Raw genomic sequence first — 24,566 nt, 5'->3', positions numbered from 1 at the left:
CCTCTAGTTATTTTTGTCTCACCACTGAAGCCAACGAGTGTTCTAAATATTTTCTCAATATTTGCTTCACTTAATCCCATTTAGCGTAACATGTCGAACATCATTATATTAGCAGCACTTCTATTATCCACCATTATTCTTTTTATGAGGAAGTTTCCTATGGGTAGTGAGATCACCAAACCATCATGCTGGGGTGCTATGACGTGTTTCATATCAGATTCACCAAATTACAGGACAATCGAATCACCTGTCCCGATGTCGGCTCTTGAGAATATAGTTAATTTCAGATCCACCAGCAATATAGTTAATCACTTTGTGGTGGGGCGGTGGAGGTGGTAGCTTTGTAGGCGTTCTTTCTCTCCGAACATGGTTACTTTTCTGCGTCGACATTTATTCTGTTAAGTATCCCATCTTTACTAGGGCTTCTATTTCTTTTTTCAGTGCCACACAATCATTAACCCTGTGGCCGTATTCTCCGTGGAATTTATACCACAACTTCGAATCCGGATTTGACTTGGACTTATTGGTCTTTGGGAGCCATCTGACTTCATTACCCAACTTTCTGAATTCTTTAACCAATACTGCAGGCGTCACGTTAAATCCATAGCTGTCAAACGAGGGAGACAAATTAGGATCTTTTCTCCAACTGGCTCGACTTTGTGACACTTTCACATGTTATTCTTCCCTCGAGCTATGTGAGTATGGTTTATAATCTGATTGTAGTCTTTAAGCCTCGACGTTGTCACCTTCCTCCTTGGCTGATAATACTTATCCTCGTTTTCCCTCTTATCTTCCTCTAGACATACTTGGGCCATAGCTTTAGCTTAGACGTCGTCCATAGTCTTGCATGGATATTTTGTTAATTCTTCGTAAAGTGGCGAATCTCTTTCTAATCCTCTCCTAAATGCCTCAATTATCGTAGGGGTGTCACATTTTTTTATAGTGGCCTTTTCTCTGTTAAACCTGGTCAAGTAGTCTCTGAGGGGTTCTCTATACTTCTGATAAACCTTGTATAAATCACTTGTAGTATTATCAAATTGCCTGCTACTTGTGAACTGTAAATTAAACGAGTCCTCTAATCCAGCAAACGTTTGGACGCTCCCATATGGTAACCCCACGAACCATTGTAAAACAAGTCAACTTCATGTTGATCCAAAGCCTTTACACTTTCAAGGCTCCTTGTATTCTCCAGATATGGATACCGTAAACATTCGTTGTTTGTATTGAGAAATATGTTCTTGAGGATCCGTCGACCCAGCATACTGTTTCGTATGAGGTACCGTAAATCATTTCGGAATCTCGATATAGGCGTTATATTCTGCGAAAGGAGAATCAACATAGCTCATCGGGTTTGACTTTTTGAGAGGTCTTGGAACACCAGGAATTCTTTGAATCATATCTTTTACTTCTTGTAGTTCCTTCTTGACTGGCTCAATTATCTCAATCCTTGATCTGGACTTTCTGTGCTTCGATTTCCTTGTGTCGTTGCTCTTTTCCGATTGCTCGTCGTGATGACTTTCTTCTTGTTGATCAATGCCAATAGACACTGATATAAAGACAGACACGAGACATGTGTTCAACATAGACTTTGACATCCCACGATAAAGAATACCTCAAAACACGGTTGATAGAAAACTAAAACTATACATATATAGCAGGCCATTTATTTTTTATAGGTAATCACAACATACAGAAGACCAAATATTGCACAAACATTCATGCACATTTATAATTGTTAACATCAAATTTAAATGTTTATTATGTGTTCAACAACATTCAACATTTATAACTGATATTCGAAAGGAATAACTTTATCATGTCTCATCTTGCTTGATGTTAAGACTTCATTAAGGGTTATACTATAATTTTACTGGACAAGATACAAATTAAAGGGATGGTGAGAAATAGGAATACCTCAATGTGGACAGATTTTTTGTATGAAGTTCGATCCTTTCTAAATATTTTGCTTATTTGCCAATTTTTAATGATTCAATTAACATCATCTTCACTATGCCACAAAGTTTGTGAGCTTCAAAATCCTGGTCTCTTGCCCACTTGAAAAGTAATTCAACTAAAGTTGACAAAAAAAACATGTATTGTATCTTCAAATACTTATCCATTAGGCATATCAAGTGTAAAACAGTAGATTAAGGAAAATAATATGAGCAGAAAAATAATACCCAAATTCACCTTTTTAATAAAAAACTTAAACCTATCAAATGGATATAAAAATCCATATAAAAATCAAAACAAATGATAGTCATACCCTAAAATTACAAATATTGGAAAACATATATATACATTCCAATTTAAGGCCAATAACTAATTTCAAAGAGTGCATTAGCAATAAATTAGAAAACTAACAAACAAAGTATTTGAAAGTCAAGCAGACCGTGAGAAAAAAATTAAATATACATATATAAAGAAGAACGCATACTCATCACTGTCACCGCAAATAGCCGCACTTCCATGTGAATCTGAAAAAACAACCATCACAATAGAAAACAAGCAAAACTATGTGCGTGTCTAAATGATAACATGTATATCTTTAAACCAAGACACAAATCAAAATAAACAAATCTTAATTGAATCAAACAAATATCCTAAAGCTTATGTAATATACGAACCAGAATGTTGTGTTTTAGGCTAGTATTGGACAATCTCATTTTGTTGTTCGGAAAAATCTTCACCGTTGTGCTCAGTATCATGTGAGCCAGGTGGAGTGTTTTGTGAAGGCATTTTGTGTATCTAATCTATGTATTGGTTATGATCAGTGTTAGATGGAGAGGTGGAGGAGGCGACTGAATGTGCAGGTTGCCCTAACCATTAGTAATTTATTTTAGGTGTTTAACACAAATGCCTTGTCTACTATGTTATTTAACTACTTAAAACTTCTTATTGGGGTTTTTTAAAAAAATATTTAAATTCACACAGATTTTACAAAAATACTATCATATTTTAAGAAGATTGCAAAAAAGTTTTTTTTTTATTTATAAAAATTCCAAATTTTTTAATTTTTTTTTGTGAAAATACTCTTTTTGTGAAACTTGATTGAAAGTTGATAAAATCTCCAATATCATCAAAAAAACTCAAATACTTAATTTTGGGTGCACACTATTTTTAAAAATATTTTAAGAATAAAGTAAATTGACATGGTAGTTTTTTTGTAATATTTTAAGAATAAATACTTGATTGGAAAGGATTATTCCTTAATCCGAAATCAATAGAAAAATTTTGAGGCCTATGCCAAAGAAATTTGCTTCTAAGGTCACCATAGTGCAGGATTCAACTGTTTCTTCTAGTATAAAATACTCGTTCACTCTTTAGTGAATAGGAAGAATTCAAGAATCAATTACGCATATATGATGAAGAAGCTGATGCTACTCGGAAAAGATGTTTGATCTTAATGCAGATGGAGATGAATCTTTTGACGGTTCTAATAAGGAAATTGCTCTTCTGATCAAGAAATTTCACAAATTTCTTACTAAACGGAATGCATCTAAACGACCTATGAAATCTCAATTTCCAAATAAAGACTTCAAGTCTAATCCCAGCAACGAAAGCATGACCAACTCAAGCAAGGATGTATGCTTCGAATGCAGGAAAAAGGGCCATTTCAAGAAAGACTTTTACAAGCTCAAATCTAAGAAGAAAACATTGCTTACATGGAGTGGTGATGATTCTGATGTGAATATTGACCCTACCTTCTTTTTCACCCTTTCTACCCATCTATATCTCCATATTCATCTTCATCTTCTCCTTTTATTCACTTTTTCTTTAATAAAATCGAGATTTATTTTACAAAACTCGAAAAATCCATTACAGTTCTTCACTTTAGTTTTCAGATCTACTAAGGTAAGAGCTTGAATTTTATAATAAAATTATGTTTTTGGATTCAAAATCTCTGGTCTAACAACATATTACAATTTGGTGTTATTCGGAGATTTTTGAATTTTGGGTTTTTTCGTATTGTTCTGTTTAAGTTTATTATTTGTGTGTTTGATTGTCTCGCTTTGTACGACGTGTCTCGCTTTTTGTGATGTGGTGGTTGTGTTGAAAATGAATTGGATGGTGTATTGGGAGATCCGGATATCTCGCATCAACAAAATTTTCGGCAGGTCTATAGCTGGTGTCCAGCAGGTAGATAGCTGGGTGCATTTGGAACGGTGGTGAAAATCACATGTGCTCACCTCTCACAAAAAATATTTGTTCATAACATGAGGCCTCTAAACTCAGTTGTTGCAACTGAGTCCTCTGAACACTGCAATATGAATCGAATATTTACTTTTTTTGGAATATTTGTATTTAGTTTGTTAAGCAATCCGGGAACAAAATGGCTAATTATTTAGCTCTATTTGTTTTTGAACCTGGTTGCATGATTAGTTGGGGGTTTGTCCCGATTGAATCTCTTTCAAGTCATTAATGAAATATGCTTAAAAAAGTGATAATGATGAGGTGTGCTTGAAAGTCTATGTTCCTCGTATAAAATGGATAATTGATAGTGGATACTCTCGTCACATGACTAGTGAAAAGTCCAAGTTTTTCCCACTCGAAGCTAAAGAGGGAGTCAAGTTATAATTTGTGATTTTAACACTGCTCGGATCATTGTTAAAGTTACCATTGGTAATGATAAATTTGCTATTAATAAGGTTAATTCGGTTGATGGTTTAAAATATAATCTTATTAATGTAAGTCAACTTACTTATGCTGGTCATAAGGTTAATTTTGATAAGGATGTTTGTTAAATTGGTATTAAAGCTAACGAATTTACCTTAGTTTCCAAAAGAAAGGGAAACATTTTTTTCTTAGATTTTGATGAACATCATGAATAAATATGTCTTGCTTCTATTCAAGAACAATAAAATCTCTGGAATAGGCGTCTCGGTCATGTACATATGGACTTGCTTCGTAAATTATCATCTCATGATCTTGTATGAGGTCTACAAAAGCTCAAGTATAAGAAGGTGGAACCTTGTTCAGCTTGTCATGTTGGTAAATATGTGAAAACTTTCTTTATTGCTAAGAATAGAGTTTTAACTACTGATCCATTACAGCTACTTCATGTAGATATTTTTGGTCCTGAACGATATTAGATTTAAGAGGTAGGAATTATGATTTTGTTATAGTTGATGACTATTCTCGTTTTAATTGGATATTATTTGTACGTACTAAAAATGAAGCTTTTTTTTGAGTTTAAAGATCTAATTACTAATCTCAAGACCAAGTATTCTTTTAAGCTCAAAGCAATTCGTAGTGATCATGGAGGAGAATTTGAGAAAGACTTCATTACATATTGCAAATCTAGAGGAAATACTAATGAATTTTTAGCTCCACGTACTCCTTAACCGAATAGAGTAGTTGAATGGAAGAACAAGAAACTATAGGAAACTGCTAGAACTCTACTTCTTGAGAGTAAGCTACCACATAAATTTTGAGCACAAACGGTACACACTTCTTGTTATGTTTTAAATCGAGAACTTATTCAACCTATTATGCTTAAAACTCCTTATAAGTTGCTTAAGAAAAATACTCATAACATTAGCTACTTTCGAGTATTTGGTTCAAAATGTTTTATTTTAGATACTCAGAATACTAAAGGCAAATTTGATCCAAGATCGATGGAAGGAATTTTCTTGGAATATTCTACTACAAACAAGGATCATCGTGTCTATAATTTTCTCAAGAACAAAGTGGAAGAATATATCAATATTGCTTTCATGAATATACTCGTAATATTTCTTAAATTGAAGAAGATGCTGCTGATCTATCCTCTCATTCCCAAATAAGATAACCTCTTTTTCAAAAGAGTCAGTCTCTTTCAGATAAATCTGGCAGTCAAGATTCACCTAGCTCATCTTGGTATTCTGGAGATTCTTTAGACTCTCCTCATGGCTGAGATCATTCTTCTGGTTCCCGAAGGACTCCTAACAAATATTTAATTGATTTCACCACTTCTCCATTGGATAAATCTTCACAAGAAAAATAGGACATTCTCATTTAAAATAAACAACCCCTATTCATTTCCAGGAAGACAATACTAATGATGAAGAAAAGAGTAATATTCATCTTCCAAAATTTTCCAGAACAGTGAAAAATCATCCTCCGGACAATGTTCTTATAAATTTAGATCAAAGAATCTCAACTCGAAACAGACTTCAAAATTTCTGTAGTTTCTAGGCTTTTGTTGCTTAGTTTGAACCTAAAAATGCTCAACAAGCTATTGAAGATGAACATTGGTCAGTTGCTATGCAGGAAGAACTGAATCAAATCAAGCATTGTGATGTTTAGGAACTCATCCCACCTCCTAAGGATGCCAAGGTCATTGGTACCGGTTGGGTTTTCAATTACGACCAAACTTATGCCCTAATAGCTCATTTAGAAGTTATTTGTATTCTTATGGCATTTCCAGCTCACATGAAATTAACGCTTTATCAAATAGATGTCAAAAGAACATTTCTCAATGACCATCTCAAGGAAGAAGTCTACGTCAAGCAGCCTCCAGGTTTTGTTCATGAAAAATATCCTAACTATATATTCAGGCTTAAAAAATCAGTTTATGGATTAAGAAAGTCCCCTCGGTATTGGTATGAGCGTCTCAGTCAATTTCTAGTAAACAACGGTTTCATTCATGGTACACTAGATCCAACTTTCTTTATTTTTCATAAACATGATCATTTTTTATTTGATCGAGTTTATGTAGATGATATTGTGTTTGGATCCCCTAATGAGTCTTTATATAAGTAGTTTTCTAATTGCATGCTTAAAGAGTTTGACATGAGTTTAATGGGTGAACTTTAGTATATCCTTGGGTTACAAATTAATCGATCTGCTGCAGGAACTTTTATTCACCAAGGTAAATATATTAATGATCTACTCAAAAGATTTACTCTTGAACATTTTACTCCTAAGGCTACACCTATGAGTACTTCTGTTAAGCTCACTAAGGATGAACAAGGTACATCTGTAGATGTCACTAAATTTCGAGATATGATTGGATCATTTTTATATTCAATTGCCTCTCGTTCGGACATTATGTATATTATATGCTTATGTGCTCATTTTCAGTCTCAATGTAAATAATCTCATTTGAATGTTGTTAAGCATATTTTAAAATATTTGAAAGGTACGAGCGATTTGAATTATTCTATAAAGCACATCATCCTTTGATTTAATTGGTTTTTCAGATGCTGACTATGCAGGGTCACAAGTTGATAGAAAAAGTACGAGTGGTGCTTGTGAAATTTTAGGTGATTATTTAGTTGCATGGCACAGTAAATTAAACATTCGTAGAACTCTCTGCTATAGAAAATGAATATATAGCAGCTAGTAGTTGTTGTGCTCAAATTTTGTGGATGCAACAAACTTTGGAGGATTTTGGTATTTATCATGATAATACTTCTGCAATTAATATCTCTAAAAAGCATGTCATGCATTCTGGTACTAAGCATATTGGTGTTCATCACTATTTTATACGAGATAATATTTCTAAGGGTAATATTGAGCTTATTTATATATCTACTGAGAAACAGCGTGCAGATAGCTTTACTAAGCCTTTCGATGAAGATAGACTTTGTCTCATACATAAAGAACTTGGTATGTACTCTTTGTATGTTTTATTTGATTTCTCATGTTCATTTATTTCATGAATTATTGTCCGGATATTTTTTTCCTTTATTTTCATTTATTTTATTCGAGTGTTTCAATTTGTTTTAATTTTTTTAAAATTTTTTGATTTTTTTGCTTGTTGACTCCGAATTGCATGCATCAAGATTAAGTGAATCTTGTAATGTGACATATTACTTCCCCTTTATTCTCGGTTCTTGTGCATGTATATTGGTTTTCAAATACATTTCCTATTTTTATGTTAACTCTTTCAATTCTATCTTTACTTTATTTACTTCTATTTAACTTCCACCTCTCTTAGTTTTGTTCTTTATAAACCTCTCTTCATCTATATCCTCTTCTTTTTCATATTTCTCTATAATCCCAGTCTCTCTTTCATCTTCTTCTCTAACAATACACTATGCCATAGATTTGATTCCGCAACCCCAAGAAACCGTTACTAAAGGCCAAAAAAGCGTTGCTAAAGGCCAAACAAAGGCTATTGCGGCTCTTTTTTGGGGTTACAATTTTAAACGTTACAATAGAGTTTTTTGCAACCCCGGGGACACCCTATTCCAACCCTTGGTTATCCGTTACAGAAACATGCTATTGCAACACCAGTGGGGTTGCAATAGGACTTGAAAAGTGTTACAACAGAGTTTGGGCTATCAATATAATATTGTGGGCCCCACATGTGGGCCCCACATGTGAGCCCCATTTGTGGGGTATTGATACAACCCTTTTGTAATATTTTCTAATTTTTTTTGTAACGTTCTTAGTGTTTTTTGTAACATTTTATGCTGATTATTAACAACACTAAAAAGTCCTATTGCAACACTTTTACAAAAAAAAATGCAAGAAACTGTTTATAAATTGGCATGCCAATAAATAAGACCATAGTTTTAAAACCAACACAATCAACCAATCTACCAACCATAACATCAGTTATCCCAAATAAACACCACTACCTTCACCATCACCATACTACCATCCTTATACCACCAATTGTCTACCAACCAAAAAACAAAAGTGAAAGTTTTAATAAGTTAAATTTACATACTTCAAAATTTAAACATCCTAGTACTGAGAAAAACAAAGTAGAATGATAATGCTGCTAGAACGCTTCTGACTGGGTAGAACATTCTCTTCAACTTTTTGTATAAGCAGCTCCATCTCTTGAACCTACATAAAAAATCAAGCTAACAAGATCATCTAACATTCGACAACCAGCTCCTTTAATTCCATCTCGACTGAAAGCATACTCTCAATGTTTCCTTCTCCAGTTAGATCACCCAAGTCTTGGACATGGTTGCTTCTCCACTATGGATTTTTTTCTCCTGCTTAGTTAGAAGATAGATTTAATGCGATATATGTGATCATACACATAAACATATATGTGTGTATATATTTCCTCTATTGTATAGATAGAGCCATGGAGGAATTTTATCAGTTAATATTAAGATAATAATAAAACAGCATAATAGAACCCACACAATACCTTCAACTTTCGAAGAAAGTTATCACTAAATACAATACATGTTACCTTTATGTAGTAAAAGAACCCACACAATACATTCAACTTTCTAGGCAGATCAGCTTCAAATGTATCAAGTTTTCCTTGAAGGTCTGCATCAAAAAGATGTATGTTATGTAATTATTAGAAAACTGAAACTTAGCTTGTTATAAGCTGAAACAAAATAGATTAAGGACCGGAAAACTACACCTTTGATTACATTGGCAATAAATAACTATTTTGAAATCACCTCATTAGTTGTTTAAGATAATATCACTATATAAGACTGTATAATACATTAAATTAGCAATTACATTAGTTGTTTGTGGTAGTAGTTTATTCTTATGTAACTATGTTTTCTGGCACCAATATATGAAGGTCAGGATGTAATTATTTATTATGTTTCTAATTATAAAAATGCATAGATCATCATATATGGTGTGGGTTCTCGGCATCTGTGACTTTCCCATACTTAACTAGTGACTTGATTTAGAGATTGACAAATACCCACTTTATACTAAATAAAGAGATATATATGATATGATTAATGATCTTTTTCTAGTTCTGTTTAAGAAGGGGATATAATTTATAATCTTTCTTAATTACCTTAAAAGATTTCCTTTCCAGTGAAATAGATCTCCCCAAGTACTCATGAAATTAAAGAATAATAAACAACACCCTTCTCTATATTTATGAGTTCATGAAAACGTACAACATTACCAGTTTTGAATTATTACACCAAGAATTCTCTATAATAAGCACAACATTGTCCAATCATAAATTTGTGATGACATTTCATCCATAAATGGATAATGTAATGTTTAAACTAGTGAACAAATGCAAGTTAACTATAACATGTAAATTATGGAGTCTAGATGTTAGAATTGCTCAGGATAGGTCCATAAAGTGTAAAGTGTGCACAGAGTAATTGCATCCATAAACATAACAAAGCAAACATTTTTCCTTGACAAAGTAGAGACCTGTGTTGATGGAAATTAAATAGTTTGTAAGCAGAAAAATGAACTTTTAAATCCAAGTATAAAAAACCAGAAAGAAGATAACATTCCTGGAAGCAAAGTAACATAATGCATAAAGTGTGGCAAATGTATTACTATTTACTACATATGAACTCGGCCAACTGAATGTACAACTATATATTATATAAACCAATGCCTTTATGATCAGTAACCTTGTGCAATTCAGCAAACGAAGTCTTCTTGTCACCGGTTAGTTCATTCAATTGTCTTCAAATACGACGAATACAAATTAAAGAACTTTTAGAATTAATCAAGGCATAAAGTGATCATCAACATAAACAAGTAAAAAAATGTAAAAGGAAAGTACCCCATTCTTAGCCTCTACAGGATGCTCATCATCAATATGACAACACAAGCCCACAATATCAAAATATTCGGAACAAAACAGGCACGGATACTCTTCCCTAATATCATCATCTCCCTCAATTTCTTCAAACCCCATGAACATATCTACATAAATATCAAAACTTTCACCTCACATATCACCAAAAATCAAGACTTTTTCAATAAAAAAATAGAGATTCAAGATAATTAAAGTTTACCAGATCGAGAGTGTAGAGCAGATTGGTATCTTTTTGAAGCTGAAGGAAGACGAGCGCTCCAAGAATCAGCGTCCATGGTTTGATAATTTAATCATGTACAGAGAAGAAGATATACTGAGAAAGAGAAGATGAGAGAAACGAAGATAATTGGAAATATACGGGCTCCATCTGTAAATCCCCAATTGATGACCCTAATTCAATTTCATTGTAAACTTCATTTGATACTCCCTATCAGAACCCTAATTAAACAACCCAAATAAGCTGAAACCCAAGATGAGACTTCAAGAGTAAGCCTTTGTGAATCTTAAAACCCGAGATGAACAAGTTGAAAACCCCAGATCTTGAGCTCGAAAATAGAGAGGGTGTGAGTTTGAAATGTCAGTATGAGAGTGTGAGTTTCTCTTTGTCCGAAACCGCCCTAATTTTTTGTTAAAATTTCAACTCTCTCCAATTTTCATCTTCGGCCCATAAATTTCTACTCTTGGCCCAACTTCTATTCTAAATAAATAACCCGACCCAATTTTATTTGTTGAAATTTAAATTTTTAATTTCACTTTTCTTTTAATATATATTATTGTAGCAAATAATTATGAAAGATAAATAAAATTCAGCAATATATAAATATTGTAAATAAATCCATTAATTAATGATCACTTGTTAAGTTTTATAAAACATTCAATTTATTAATATAATTTTGTAAATTAGTCCACTAATATTATTAACTTTTAAAAAATAAATAAAATATTTCAATTATTAATTCATTTATGCTATATCGGTAACACATTGTTATGGCAACATCAGAAAAAGAGGGGTTGCGATAGACATTTGTGTATAAGTCTACTGTAACGCTTTTCTTTGCAACCACAAGTTAAAATGTTGCAGTATGCAATCTATGGGGTAGTGATATACATTGTTAACATACTAACAATACTCGTTCCCATTCCCTCGGTCATAAAACCCCTAACATTGCGGCTTCCGGTTCCAAATGATGATGTGTGGGTAACCATGATTACGAGGTCTCTAACCATACTTCTCAAGAATCTTCTTCAGTGCATGCAAAACCAAGCGGTTCTAAGGTTTTTTCTAAGTCGATTTTAAAAGAACAATTGTGTGATTTGGAGCTTCTCAATCAGATCGGCGTTGTTCAATTGTCTCCATCATAGGTGATCTATCCAAATCTAGTGAAAGAGTTTTATGCAAAATTTTGACTCTTTTAACGCAATATAATTTTCTCTGAAGTTCAAGGAATTCCAATTTGTTTCAAGGCGGATCTTCTATCTTGGATTACTGATGTTTCTAACAAGGGTCCATGTCCTTACACTACTCATCAGGAATTCAAAAACATTCCTGACTTGCAATATGAGGAGCAATTGAAGACCATTTTCAGTGTCAATTTTATTTCTTCATCCATCAAACCTCTAGTATCTGAATTAATTCTCATCTCTCTACTTTTGTTTAAATTGTTTCATTCAAATGTCCTTCCTCATAAGAATGGTCATGATCGAGTCACCTTTCCAGATAATATTTTATTGTCTGTGTTTGTAAAAAAGACTCCATGTGATATTGCTTCTTTGATTACTCATAACATTAGTCACTGCTTTAGTCATGAATCCATGCATTTGCCTTATCCAGTTTTATTAACAAAAGTTTTTGAGTATTTTCGTTTCTTGACTCCTTATGTTCAGTTTAATAAGATTGTTACTATGTTTGATATGTCTACCTTGACTATTAATAATTTGGTCCTTTCTTATTCTAATGGGTTATTATTTGATGATTCTCACCGTGTTTTTGACGGTTTACCCAAGTCTTTCAACTATGCTTCAGACCCTTTTGACCAGGATACCAGTAATATTTTAAATTTTCTTCTTGTTAAGTTGAATGAAAACTCTGAAGCCACTGCTTCCTTAAACCAACACTTTTTTTTGTTGAATTCTCGGTTTCTCTCACATCCCAAGTCAGTATAATGAGGGATCCATATGAACTCTTCAATAAGCATGTTTTTCAGTCTCTGGATGCCATTAACTCAATGCTCAACATTCTTTATGCTCATGACAAACTGTAATAAGCCCAATTTTTGGAAAATTTTTGTAACCCTTATGAATAGTGTTTTTGCTGAATGAGAAAATTTTTCATGCCACACTAGGTAGGGGTTCTTTTATGGATATTCTGAGATTTTATTGGCATTCTATATGACATATAAGTGTATGTAAAGATCGTCAGAATCCAATTCCGAATACTTTGATTTTTCCCAGAAATCCACTAGATACGGAAAAAATTGAGTATAAGGTAACAGGATAAAAAGGATTTAAATTAAAGGATTATAAGAGAGTATCATAAAAGGAATATAATGTATTGAGCAAGGTTAAGGAAACCCAAGTAATAAGATCTCTGGTATGATCCCTCAAACGATAAACGAAAGCGAACCGTATAACAGATCAGCGGTCATTAGGCAAACAATTAGGAAGTTAATCAAGGAGGTTAGGGATGATGAGGCCATCCAACCAATAAGAAGAGGGCAAGTAAGAGATGATGACATCATAAGCATGACATAAGCATGACCTAAGGGGAAGGAGATGTGGTTGATTTAAAACCACACAAAGTCAAGTCTAGAAAGGTAATTACCCAAAAACAAAACAAAAACAACCAAGCTAGGCAAAACAAATCAAAGCAAACACAAAATTATTTCATTCCTTCAACATTGCTCTCGGCTTTTTCTTCTTTTCAAAGGAAGAAAAATCAAAAATCAAGTTCCAAGCATTGTTAAATCACAAGGTAATTATCTAAGGTTCCTTGTACATAGATATGGATATCCTATAAGTTTAAGCTTCTAATTCCTTCACAATCTCTTCCAATAAATCAAGGAAGAAGATGGTGAATAGTAACCTTCAAGAAATAACTTTGGTTTTCTTGATTTGTTTATAAAAGTTCAAGGTAGCTTAAGCATAGATCAAGGCTTCCATGGGCATTCCAAGGATCTTTCATTGATTAAAAGCTTCAAGGAAGGTATAACATCTCCAAACCCTAGCTTTACTTTGTATATTAGGATGATTTTGATAGTTATGGTAAAGAGTAGCTTGATGCTTGCATAATTAGAGTTTGGGTTGGAATTGTGGTAAATTGGATGTTGAAATCTTATTAATTGGTTAAAGGACTTAAGTATAGTTTAAATTCAAGTTTAAGAATAAGTATAAATTGTTAATATTGAGTTGATTGGGGCTGTTATGATGTAGTGTGGATGGATGTTGGTTGTATGAATGAATTGGGATTGATTGGTGGTTGAATTGGAATGGTATAAAATTGGGAAATCGCGTAAACATAGCTGTCGTAATGTCCGATTTACTTTAGACTGCTTTTGTTCATAACATTAGGACCCGAGAACTCCCTGCTAAGTTTTGACCATTGCCATGTTTAGAGATTTCATGTTACGAGCTTCGTTTTGATATGTGGTTCGTTTGATTCTGATGTACGGTTTAGGAGAAACGGCCGTTTTAAGTAACGACATTTCGCGAACGAATCATTACCCCTAGCCTTAATTTGAAACATAGGTTAAAGACCTTAAAGGGCTAATTGGAGTATGAAACAATTATGTTAAGTGGATTAGGTAGTTGGTAAGGTACTCGCAAAAGAATCGCCTTAAAACCCTTAATGGTTAATTTATTAAAAATGGTGGAGCCGAGGGTACTCGAGCGACTTAAGTAAATCGTTAAGCGCGAAAGCGAACGTTAGGACTCTAAATGGTTAAAGTCTAGTTTCTTAAGCGACCGGGGTTTAATTCCGACTTATGTTGTTGTTCATAGGTTATCGGACCCACTCTAAGCTTAAGTCCATCCGAGAGCACTCAAGCAAGTTTTCTACCATATAACTGTTGTTGTGATGTATATGTGTATGTGTATGATCTTGCGATAAATGCATATTTGTTATTAGCAAATTCTTGCGATATATTGTAGCATGTGATATGCTATATATGCATGCATGTTTCATATTCTTGATTTATATATCTATTGGTTCAATGCTTATAGTTGCATAATATCTATGCTAGAGATAAGCGGTATTTGAGTATACCCTTAGTATAGGGGATCAAAAGGTGAACTTTTCTAAAACCGGGAGGCGAGGCTCCCGAGTATAATATATATTTATATATATATATATTGATATAGTTTTTAAAACTATTAATCGAATAAGGATTATTCGATAATTTTATTTTATTTAATGAATATTATTTCGAATATTCATTCGAGGGCTTAAGACTCAGTTTATTTTATTTAATGAATATTATTTCGAATATTCATTCGAGGGCTTATGACTCAGTTTATATTATTTATTGAATATTATTTGAATATTCATTTGAGGATCTATGACTCCGATTATTTTCTGAGATATATACTTTATTTTATTAACGAATAAGGTGTCGATAATCAAACTTATTTTTGATTATTCAAATAAAGATAGTACTTTCGTATACGTATATCTTTGGTTATCTAATACTCATTTTGAAGTATAAGTCTAACAACTTCTACTTCAATTATTCGTATAAAGATTATTCTTAATGGGAATATTATTTAAATAATAATATTGAGATATTTTTTAATATATTGGGACTGATTTACTTTATTAAATCAGCATTATTCCAAACACTCTTTAAAGTGTTTTCGAGTCTTAAAAATGATTTTTAAAAGTTAGAGCGGACCCCAAAACTCATTTTTATATTTAAGATCTTTTATATTCGCAACAAGGTTGCTGCTTTGATAAATGAATTGATTACTTACCCAACGTTCGGGAAGTAAGTCCATCTAATTGAGTCGGCATAAGCGACAGGTCGGGGTACGGTCTATCAAAGTATAAGGGGCTGGGTGGCAGTCCATCAACGCGTAAGAGGCCGGGTGGCGGTCCAGCACAAGGTCCTTATGTGGCCAGGGTGATGACCGGTGGGGGATTCATCCATCTACTAGTAGAAAAGGTTACTTATTGGTATCTTTGCCTGATCAGCAAGATATCAGGTTTATGCCAAAATTCTTTTCTTTCCAAAATTCATTGGATATTGTAACTCTGTTTCACTACAAGAAAAACGCAATCAGACAACACCGATTAGACAACACTCAACCAAAGAAGTGTTGCCCGAATTTTTCATACAATGGTTTTTTTGCAACCAAAAAATTGGCGTTGTCTGACGTTAATTACTACAAGCGATAAAAAAATGTTGTCTAGTAAAACAAATCAGACAAGTGTTTTCAAAATTAAGATGTTGTGTGAATGGGAAGGCTTTAGTATTACTACAACGCTTTAAAATCCATTGTCTAGTTGATGAAGACAGACAACCCTTTCTAAAGTGATGTTGTGCAAATGAGTAAAATTGTACAACGATTTTTAAAATACATTGTCTGAAAATGATTGAGATAACGTCTTGTTTAACGGTTGTGGAAATGAGACAAGTGTTTTTTCTACTAGTTATTTAAGCTCGAATCACACAATGTACAAATTAGGTGTTGTCTAAATGATACCTGATAGACAAGTGTTTTACATATATTGTATGTCACCAATATGAGACAATAGTCTAATTCTTAAAACCGTTGTCTTTCTTACTAAATTTAAAAACGTGTTGCACAACAAAATATTCAAATAAATCGTTGTCTAGTTTATTACAATAAAAATAGTAATAATTTCAAAAAAAATAATTTCCAGACAATTCATTTTAAATTTTTTAAAAACAACAAACTCTAATTAAATCCACTTTTATCTAGATTAAATATTTAAATTTTATATTTCAAAATAGTTTAATTATCTACTTTATAATTAATAAAAAAAATAATCACAAGTGCTTCAAGTTTACATTGTTAATTGTTCAATCCAAACAAGTGTTTTTCGACAAAGCACGTTGTATTAATCTACCTTATACAAGTTTTTTTAAAATAAAACACTTGTAAGAGTTAGACAACCGTTATCGATATTTATAATCTGTTGTAAAATATGTAATACTACAACAGTCTTAAAGAAAAAACTGTTGTAGAATTCCAACAACGATATTTCCTGAAAAACACTTATGTAAAGTAACTTACCACAACATGATTTTAAAAAAAAACCGTTGTCTATATTTTTACTAGTTTTAAATTTTTTTCGGAAAATTTATATGCCACCGTTAATTAATTTATATGAGTAACCAATAACTTACACTAAATTAATTTGTGTGTATTAAGATTTGAAATAATCTTTTTCATAGATTTTTGAATTCTTTTACCTATTAGTACTAGACGTTACACAAATATTAATAGCATCAACAGATAATCACATTGATGAGGATATAACGTGTATATTATAAATGTTCACTTAGATTGTTAAGTTGATATAATAAGAGCCGTTGATTAAAAGTAGATTTAATATCAGCCGTCAGATTTAAAAAAGTTGAACATCTAAGACAACGGTTTTTTTCAAAAAAACTGTTGTCACAATTTATTTCAGACAAGACTTTTTCATAAAAAACTGTTGGGTGTTGCCTCGTACTAGAGTTTTTTCATACCTGATGAAAAAGATAAATTTTTTTAATGATTTTTTAGAGGATCCAACCGTACGGATGTTAAGAAATACTCATTTTAGTCACATGAAAAAAGTATTAAAAAATTTTAAATTCATCTCGAATGTCAGGATTAGAAAAATCTGGTAAAAGGACCCCTCCCGACAACGAGACTCTTTCCCGATTTACAGGATTAAACTTTTAAAATGATTTTTCGATGATCCAACCGTACGGATGTTAAGATATATCGATTTTAGTCATAAGAAAAAATTATTAAAAAATTTGAAATTCATTTTGCATGTCAGGATTAGAAAAATCTGGTAAAAGTACCCCTCCCGACAAGGAGACTCGTTCCCGATTTACAGGATTAATTTTTTAAAATGATTTTTCGACGATCCAACCGTACGGATGTTAAGATATATCGATTTTAGTCATAAGAAAAAATTATTAAAAAATTTGAAATTCATTTTGCATGCCAGGATTAGAAAAATCTGGTAAAAGTACCCCTCCCAACAATGAGACTCATTCCCGATTTACAGGATTAATTTTTAAAATGATTTTTCGACGATGCAACCGTACGGATGTTAAAAATATATCAATTTTAGTCATATGAAAAAATTATTAAAAAATTTGAAATTCATTTTGCATGTCAGGATTAGAAAAATCTGGTAAAAGTACCCCTCCCGACAACGAGACTCGTTCACGATTTACAGGATTAATTTTTTAAAAATAATTTTTCGACGATCCAACCGTACGGATGTTAAGATATATCGATTTTAGTCATAAGAAAAAATTATTAAAAAATTTGAAATTCATCTTGCATGTCAGGATTAGAAAAATCTGGTAAAAGTACTCCTCCCGACAACGAGACTCGTTCCTGATTTACAAGATTAATTTTTAAAATGATTTTTTGACGATCCAACCGTACGGATGTTAGGATATATCAGTTTTAGTCATATGAAAAAATTATTAAAAAATTTGAAATTCATTTTGCATGTCAGGATTAGAAAAATCCGGTAAAAGTACCCCGCTCGACAACGAATATAAAAATATATTAGTTTTTGTCATATTAAAATATTAAAAACATTCAAATTTATTTTATATTATTTTATAAAAATAATTTCTTAAATCTATTTATAAAAAATTTATAAATATACAATATTTATTTATCGAGTTTTCTTGTTATAATTGGTTTCCCTCCTTCAACTTTTCATTTCCCCTTTTTTTCTTTTCATTACCCGCTTCCCCCTCCCACTCCCCCTCCCCCTCCCCCTCCCATGCCCCCATTTCATCTCCTTCTCCGTAAACATAAAACACCAAAGTACACAAATCTAAATCTCTCTCTCTCTCTCCCTCCTAACCCTTTCAATCCACCTCTAATATTTCAAACACTAATTACACTCTGAATGACGAATTAACTTCATAGACGTCCGCTGTTTGTGCTTCCATTTCCGATCCGAAGGATCTCAGCTGCTTGAATTGAGTTAGGTTTCATGATTTTTCGTGTTTTCACTTTTTGAATTTTGCGTTTTAGATATGTTTGTAAAATCTTTCTGTTATTTTGTGGATTTTTATGTGTGGTGTGAATGTTGGTATTCCAAAGAAGATTGTGGTCCTATTGAGTTTTGATTTAGGTTGTGGTCTCTCCCCTTCCCTCTCCCCCTCTCTTTCTCCCCCTCTACTCTCCCCCTAAGGCTTTAGGGCTTATTTATGGATTCAATGGAAGGTGCTTGTCTTTAATTTTGAGGTATCACACTCTCTCTCTCTCTCTCTCTTTCTCTCTGTCTTACTCTCTCTCATTTTAGTTCTTATTTTGTGCTGATTTTAGTTCTTATTTTCTTCGTACAAGTAAGTAAAGGGGATGTGGAGGGGAAAATTGAAGCTCAAGAAGAAAATTGAGTGTTTTGATGATTTGTGTAGGTTTGTTTCTGTGTGATTTAAGATGTAAGTGATTTGTTATGTTCCCGGGACTGGAGTATATACGTGTAACGTGATTAGTAGGTGTTAATTTTGTCAAAATTTGAAAATTATGGAGGTTCGGGACTGAAATTAAAGTTGTTTATAATGGAACGTGTGTACCACCAAAGTGTTAGTGTAATCGTTAAATATTGTATCTCTTACGGGAGGTTAAGAAGAATAAAATGGAACGTCGCGTGTGTATATGACACATGTATTTGAAAGGTGAATGAAAGACAAATAAGGAGAGATAGTAATATGGGTATGTTGCACATTTTGTTACATTTAAGTTTTTTGAGGTCGCAAGAATTAGTGAAATTTGGTTATGATTATCAGCCAAAAGGCTAAAGAAGGGATTTTTGGTATGATTATTGGTCTGAAACTGGGTAGTTACTTCAGTTGGAATGAATTAGCTGTTTAACTTAAGTTGTATTGCACAGATGGAAGAATGAAATATTGATCAACGCTCTTTAAAGTGTTGAGCTCCATTTGAAATGGAATTAGACTAATCAAAATACTCATACAACTCTTTACATTCTTCTATCAGCCTATAGTTTTGGACAATGTTTGCAATTGCAGGTATAGGATGTGATTTCAGGAACACATGCAGTCATATATTTGTACTCTTTAAGTATTCTTTCTTCAGATTCATTGTGTCAATCTTTACTAGCCCTGTATTGGAGGCATTTTCTCTCCTCTACTCAAACTGTTGTAAGTGTATATGGTTGCCTAATTTCTCTAATAAACTCTATCTGATTAAGTTGGAGACATTACTGTGACTCCTATTATGAAAGGTGGCAGACATGAATATTCACTTCTGTCATTGCATCTCAAAAAGAGGTAATCTTTCTTCCTTTTACAAGTGCATAAGATATATTCAGTAAAAAGCAAAAGTAAGGAGCATAATACTAGTACTGGCTTCACCAACTTGACAGTGTCATTCAAGTAATCTTTAAGATTGTGATCGTTCTTCATTGCAGTTTGTTTTTAAAGATAAATTGTCGATGAAGTTTGTTTATGTAACACTCTATTGAGGGAAATTACTTTCTTTCCAAATATACTCTCTTGTATAATCATATTATTAGGCAACTTTCAGCTTTACATGATGTTTACTCCTCTTGCTTATATCCAGAATACTCGTCAATTTCTGGGGATAGTTTGATGCAATAAGACTTGGACGGTGGATTCAGAGTTCTTACTTGATTAGGTATTCTCTATGATCCGATTCTTTAGAAGAGCAATGCCCATAGTCTATGTTCTTTTGCTTTCAAGGTAACATAATAATCTTTTCCACTTGGTGCAAAGTTAATGTTGGACCACTTAGGATATGGGCACATATTCTGGTAGGAGAACTAGCACAGGGAATTGTAATTTGACACCACTAAGTGCCCATACTCTAATTTATAGTTAGGGCTTGGATCAAAGGTCTGCTTTCTTTATTAAAAGCTCGTGTTCTTCCATCATTTTCCTGACAAAGATTGACAGTAAGAAAACGGTGTCCTCTTTTTATCTTTCTCTCTTTCTCTTTTGTGCTTATTTTCTTCTCTGGTCTAATTCTCCTTCCGATCAATATTTGTTAGCATGAATCTCAGAAGTTCATATCCATGGTAAATGCCTGGTAATTGGTAGTATAGTTGATTTTTTGCATGCATGCTCTGAGCAAAATTTTGATGGAGTTGTAGTCTCCAATTTCAATCCTTTTGCATGTAAAAGAAATTATTCAATCTCCTTGAACTTCTATTTTTTGACCAATATGACATCAGCTTGTGTATGTTAATAAAAGGCTAAACGCCTAAACCTCATTGAACAAGCCCCGGATCAGAGAGAACTAATAATATCATTGTTCCTATTAAGAACCTACCTATTTTTGAAACCCCCAAGAATTATGAACCAGACAAAACTTATTTCTTGTTCACCTATAATTGTATTCTTTTGTAGTGCTCTCCTCATTACCAAACAATCTGTTTATTGTTCTCTCTGATCATATAGCTATTCTGATCATTTAGGTCAATCACATCCAAAAGTTTTTCACGAGGATAAATGATTTTCTATGTAATTATGTTATATGTAATTATGTTGTAATTATGTAATTATGTAATTATGTTGTCAATTTATGTTGAAGATTGTTTTCTCCAGATTGGGAAATTGCCTATCACATGCTGTAATGATATTGCAAGGACAACATAGCTCTTGCGGAAGACGTGAAGAGAAGCTAAAAATCCTTGTAGACTCTATATTTTCTTTAATTTGTAGTAGAAATCTTAGACTCATGAAGGCAGTGATATCAATATGCTTTTAGCTTTTGTATAACTATGTTGCTGTGATTTTCGATCATGGATTAACTTTAGAACTTTTGTTTAGAATTGCAAAGTTAATTTCATTTGATTACTTGTTATATTTTGTGTAAGACAACGCTTTTACCAACCAAGCTTCATTAAAATATCATGTCTTTAATACTAAAACAATGCTTTCGAACATAAAACTTTGGTGCAAAATTAACTCTCACAACACTAGTAAACCATTGTCTATATAATATTAAGATATTGTATCAAAGGTATTCATGCAATACGTTTGGACAAATAAACAGTTGTATGTATCTGATCATGCCATACATTAAAATCCAAAACTGTTGTGTGTAGAAATTTATTACAAGAGTTCTACGAGCTCAATTTCATTTTTGTTGTCTATCTGAATACACAACAACGTTTATACAACAATAAATGTTGTACGATTGGTTTTAATGTTATACCTTACACAACGGTTTTCTGAGTTTGTGAGAATCCCTGAGTAATGTCGCTTGTTACGACGAAAACAAGCAAAAAACATTGTCTTTTCTGGATGTAATACAACGGGCTTAATCCATAATCATTGTCTGTATAATCTCAGACAATGTTTTTTAGCCGTTGTCTGATCCAACTAACAGACGGCGGCTCAATAGTCAACGGAAAAATAGGGTATCAGACAACGGACATAAACCGTTGTTGAAGCTTGTTTTCCTTGTAGTGTTTATAATTTTCATAACAGAGGTTTTCAAGCAGTGTATGAAATGTATATATATATAGGTATATATATATATCGGGACTTAATGAAGTATGTCATAACTTCATTATTTATAATGATATTTCAAGGATTGAATCTATTCAAGTCTGATCTTGTAGTCTCATCTGGGTGACGAACTTTTGAAACTGATTATAACTTGAACGGTGGTAGTTCAAGTACTATTCAGATATAAGTATATTGGAGTATCTTGTAACTTCCTCTTTTAAACTTATATGTAGCAAATGATTATCTTATGCATGTCAAAGATTTTCAGAAAAACGTTGAGACAAGGTTAGATATATGAGATCACCTCACAACGATAGTTTTATAAAGTTATAAACTGGAACTCTGTGTATATTATGCATGGAAGAGGACTTCCAAGATTTTGAAAAGTATATATATATATACTGAATATTTTGCGACTTCATCGCATTAAGATAACAAAATTGGTCCATTTCTTTTGACCAAGACTTTTATGAGTACTATGAGAGGGCTCATATATTGTTAATCATTATACATATTATTTTGGTGGGCTTGGTGCTCACCCTTGCTTTCTTCTTTCATCACACAACAACAGATAGAAAAGATGAACAGGACCAAGCTCTCAATTCGCGAGCGGATAGGAAACGTTCCGCAGTTTCCTATAGGCGTTGATGTCGTTGTAGCTGAGGTAGGAACTACCAATAGGCTAGGCTTTCAACTTTTGATGTACCAGACTTATGTATCTTTATCAATTGTAATAATGGCAAAGAAATGTAAATCTATTCAGAAACCCTTTTAAGGTGTAATGGCATATAATTTGGAATAAAATAACTCGTGTTACTTTTGGATATTCATCTCTGAGACTATAACTTGTGGTGTGTGTGTTTATTGTGGGGTCACAGTACAGAATAGTTGATTATTTATTAAGATTGAGTGTTATTAAGGGAAATGGAACTCGTGACAACCCGGATCCCCGACCCCGGATTTGGGGGTGTTACACAAACTCTTATCCAAGACTGTTGATTTTGAATTTGATTCTCTCCAAGAAGGGATGCGCTCTACAACGAATGCGGGGGGGGGGGGAATTTATTAAACTCTTCTTCTAAGTTGGATCGAAAATAAAGTTTTAATCTCAGCAATTGTTTGCTATACAAGATAAGTCCAAGATATATTGGCACGCACTACTAGAAATAGTAGACATGACATCGATGCTTAGACATCGGCATGTATTGCACCCGATGTTAAAATGCAGTTTAACATCGGTTTTGTAAAAAACGATGTTCAATACAAATAATGACATCGGTTTCACTTTGTAGCCGTTGTCTATGTTCAGAAATTAAAAAGTCCACAAATATGCTTTTAACTTTGACATCGGTTGATTTTGTTAACCGTTGTCTATGGCCTTTTTAAAAATAATAAAAATTACTTGCCATTTTTTCCCGGTTTCAGTACACTTTCTTCCCTCCTATAATTTTAACAAAAATTTCACTAACCTTATTCCCCCCACCTTTCCAAAATAACTCCCGCGACCCTCATCTCTACCCCGACCCCCATCTCTCTCGTCTCTCTCACCTCTCATATCTCTCTCATATCTCCCCTACTTCTCTCTTAGTCTTCTTACCTCTCATCTCATCTCTCATCTTCTTACCGTCTTTTCTCTCTTTTCGCTGAAACCCTAATTTTAGCCCCAATTCTAATTCAAGATTTGAAGCTTCAAATTAGAGCAAATTAAACTTAAAATTGAGCATCCGGAGATTGGAGCATCTGGAGGTAGACGTTTTGGAGCATCAGGAGGTTGGAGCATTGAGGTTTTGAAACATTGAAGACCCTGGAGGTATATTCTTCTTTTAATGTAGAGGACTAGATAATTCAGGAAAGACCACCATTATTTTGAAGCTTAATGGTGAAGACACAGGTGTTATTAGCCCTAATCTTGGCTTTAATATTAAGACTATTACTTATAGCATGTATGTTGTTTTCTTTTTCTTTAGACATTTTATCGAACATATGGTGCGCATTGTTGTGATTTTGTAATGTAGGTAGTTTTTTGACTTGGTTTGGTCTTTGTAGGTATGTGCTTAATAAATGGGATGGTGGGGGGCAGAAGACTATAAGGTCTTACTGGAGGAATTATTTCGAGCAGACAGATGGGTTGGTTTTGGTTGTTGATATTCGGATCTTAGACGACTGGTTGATTGTAAATTTGAACTTAATAATTTGTTAAAGGAAGAGGTATGCCTTGATTTTGAGCTTACTTGATAATTTAGAAGTATGAATTTCAGAACTTTGTGAGTTCTTGCTTGTTGTCGATGTTGGCGGAAATAAGGGTTGTGGTTTAACTTGTTGCGAGTCTAGTAGTGGCCATTATCATTTGCTTTCTTTTCAGTGAC

The 24,566-nt window shown here is 33.0% G+C and overlaps 1 protein-coding gene across 2 annotated transcripts; it reads right to left on the bottom strand.

The window, feature by feature from the left end:
* Positions 1 to 8,455: 8,455 nt before the first annotated feature.
* On the bottom strand, positions 8,456 to 11,123 carry LOC141670699 (protein DEHYDRATION-INDUCED 19 homolog 6-like). Of its 2 annotated transcripts, XM_074476653.1 has the most exons (4): positions 10,695 to 11,123; positions 10,460 to 10,602; positions 9,146 to 9,228; positions 8,456 to 8,939 (listed from the first exon to the last, which is right to left on the bottom strand). In XM_074476653.1, the coding sequence occupies exons 1-3, from the start codon at positions 10,768 to 10,770 to the stop codon at positions 9,178 to 9,180; spliced, it is 270 nt and encodes an 89-aa protein (XP_074332754.1). In that variant the 5' UTR covers positions 10,771 to 11,123; the 3' UTR covers positions 8,456 to 8,939; positions 9,146 to 9,177. The 2 variants fall into 2 exon arrangements, with proteins under 2 accessions (XP_074332754.1, XP_074332753.1); XM_074476652.1 differs by lacking the exon at positions 8,456 to 8,939 and having other exon boundaries at positions 9,145 to 9,228; positions 10,695 to 11,122.
* Positions 11,124 to 24,566: the final 13,443 nt, after the last annotated feature.

Source organism: Apium graveolens, chromosome 7 (assembly GCF_009905375.1).
Source record: "Apium graveolens cultivar Ventura chromosome 7, ASM990537v1, whole genome shotgun sequence".
NCBI classification, from domain to species: domain Eukaryota; kingdom Viridiplantae; phylum Streptophyta; class Magnoliopsida; order Apiales; family Apiaceae; genus Apium; species Apium graveolens.
Note: the sequence above shows the minus strand (reverse complement) of the source record. Positions and strands in the feature narration are given on the sequence as shown.

Coding starts and splice junctions, on each gene's coding strand:
- LOC141670699 (XM_074476653.1), bottom strand. CDS start 10,770: ATGGACGCTGATTCTTGGAGCGCTCGTCTTCCTTCAGCTTCAAAAAGA. Junction 10,603..10,694: donor TGCTCTACACTCTCGATCTG/GTAAACTTTAAT, acceptor ATATTTATGTAG/ATATGTTCATGGGGTTTGAA. Junction 9,229..10,459: donor CTGTAGAGGCTAAGAATGGG/GTACTTTCCTTT, acceptor TTTTTGATGCAG/ACCTTCAAGGAAAACTTGAT.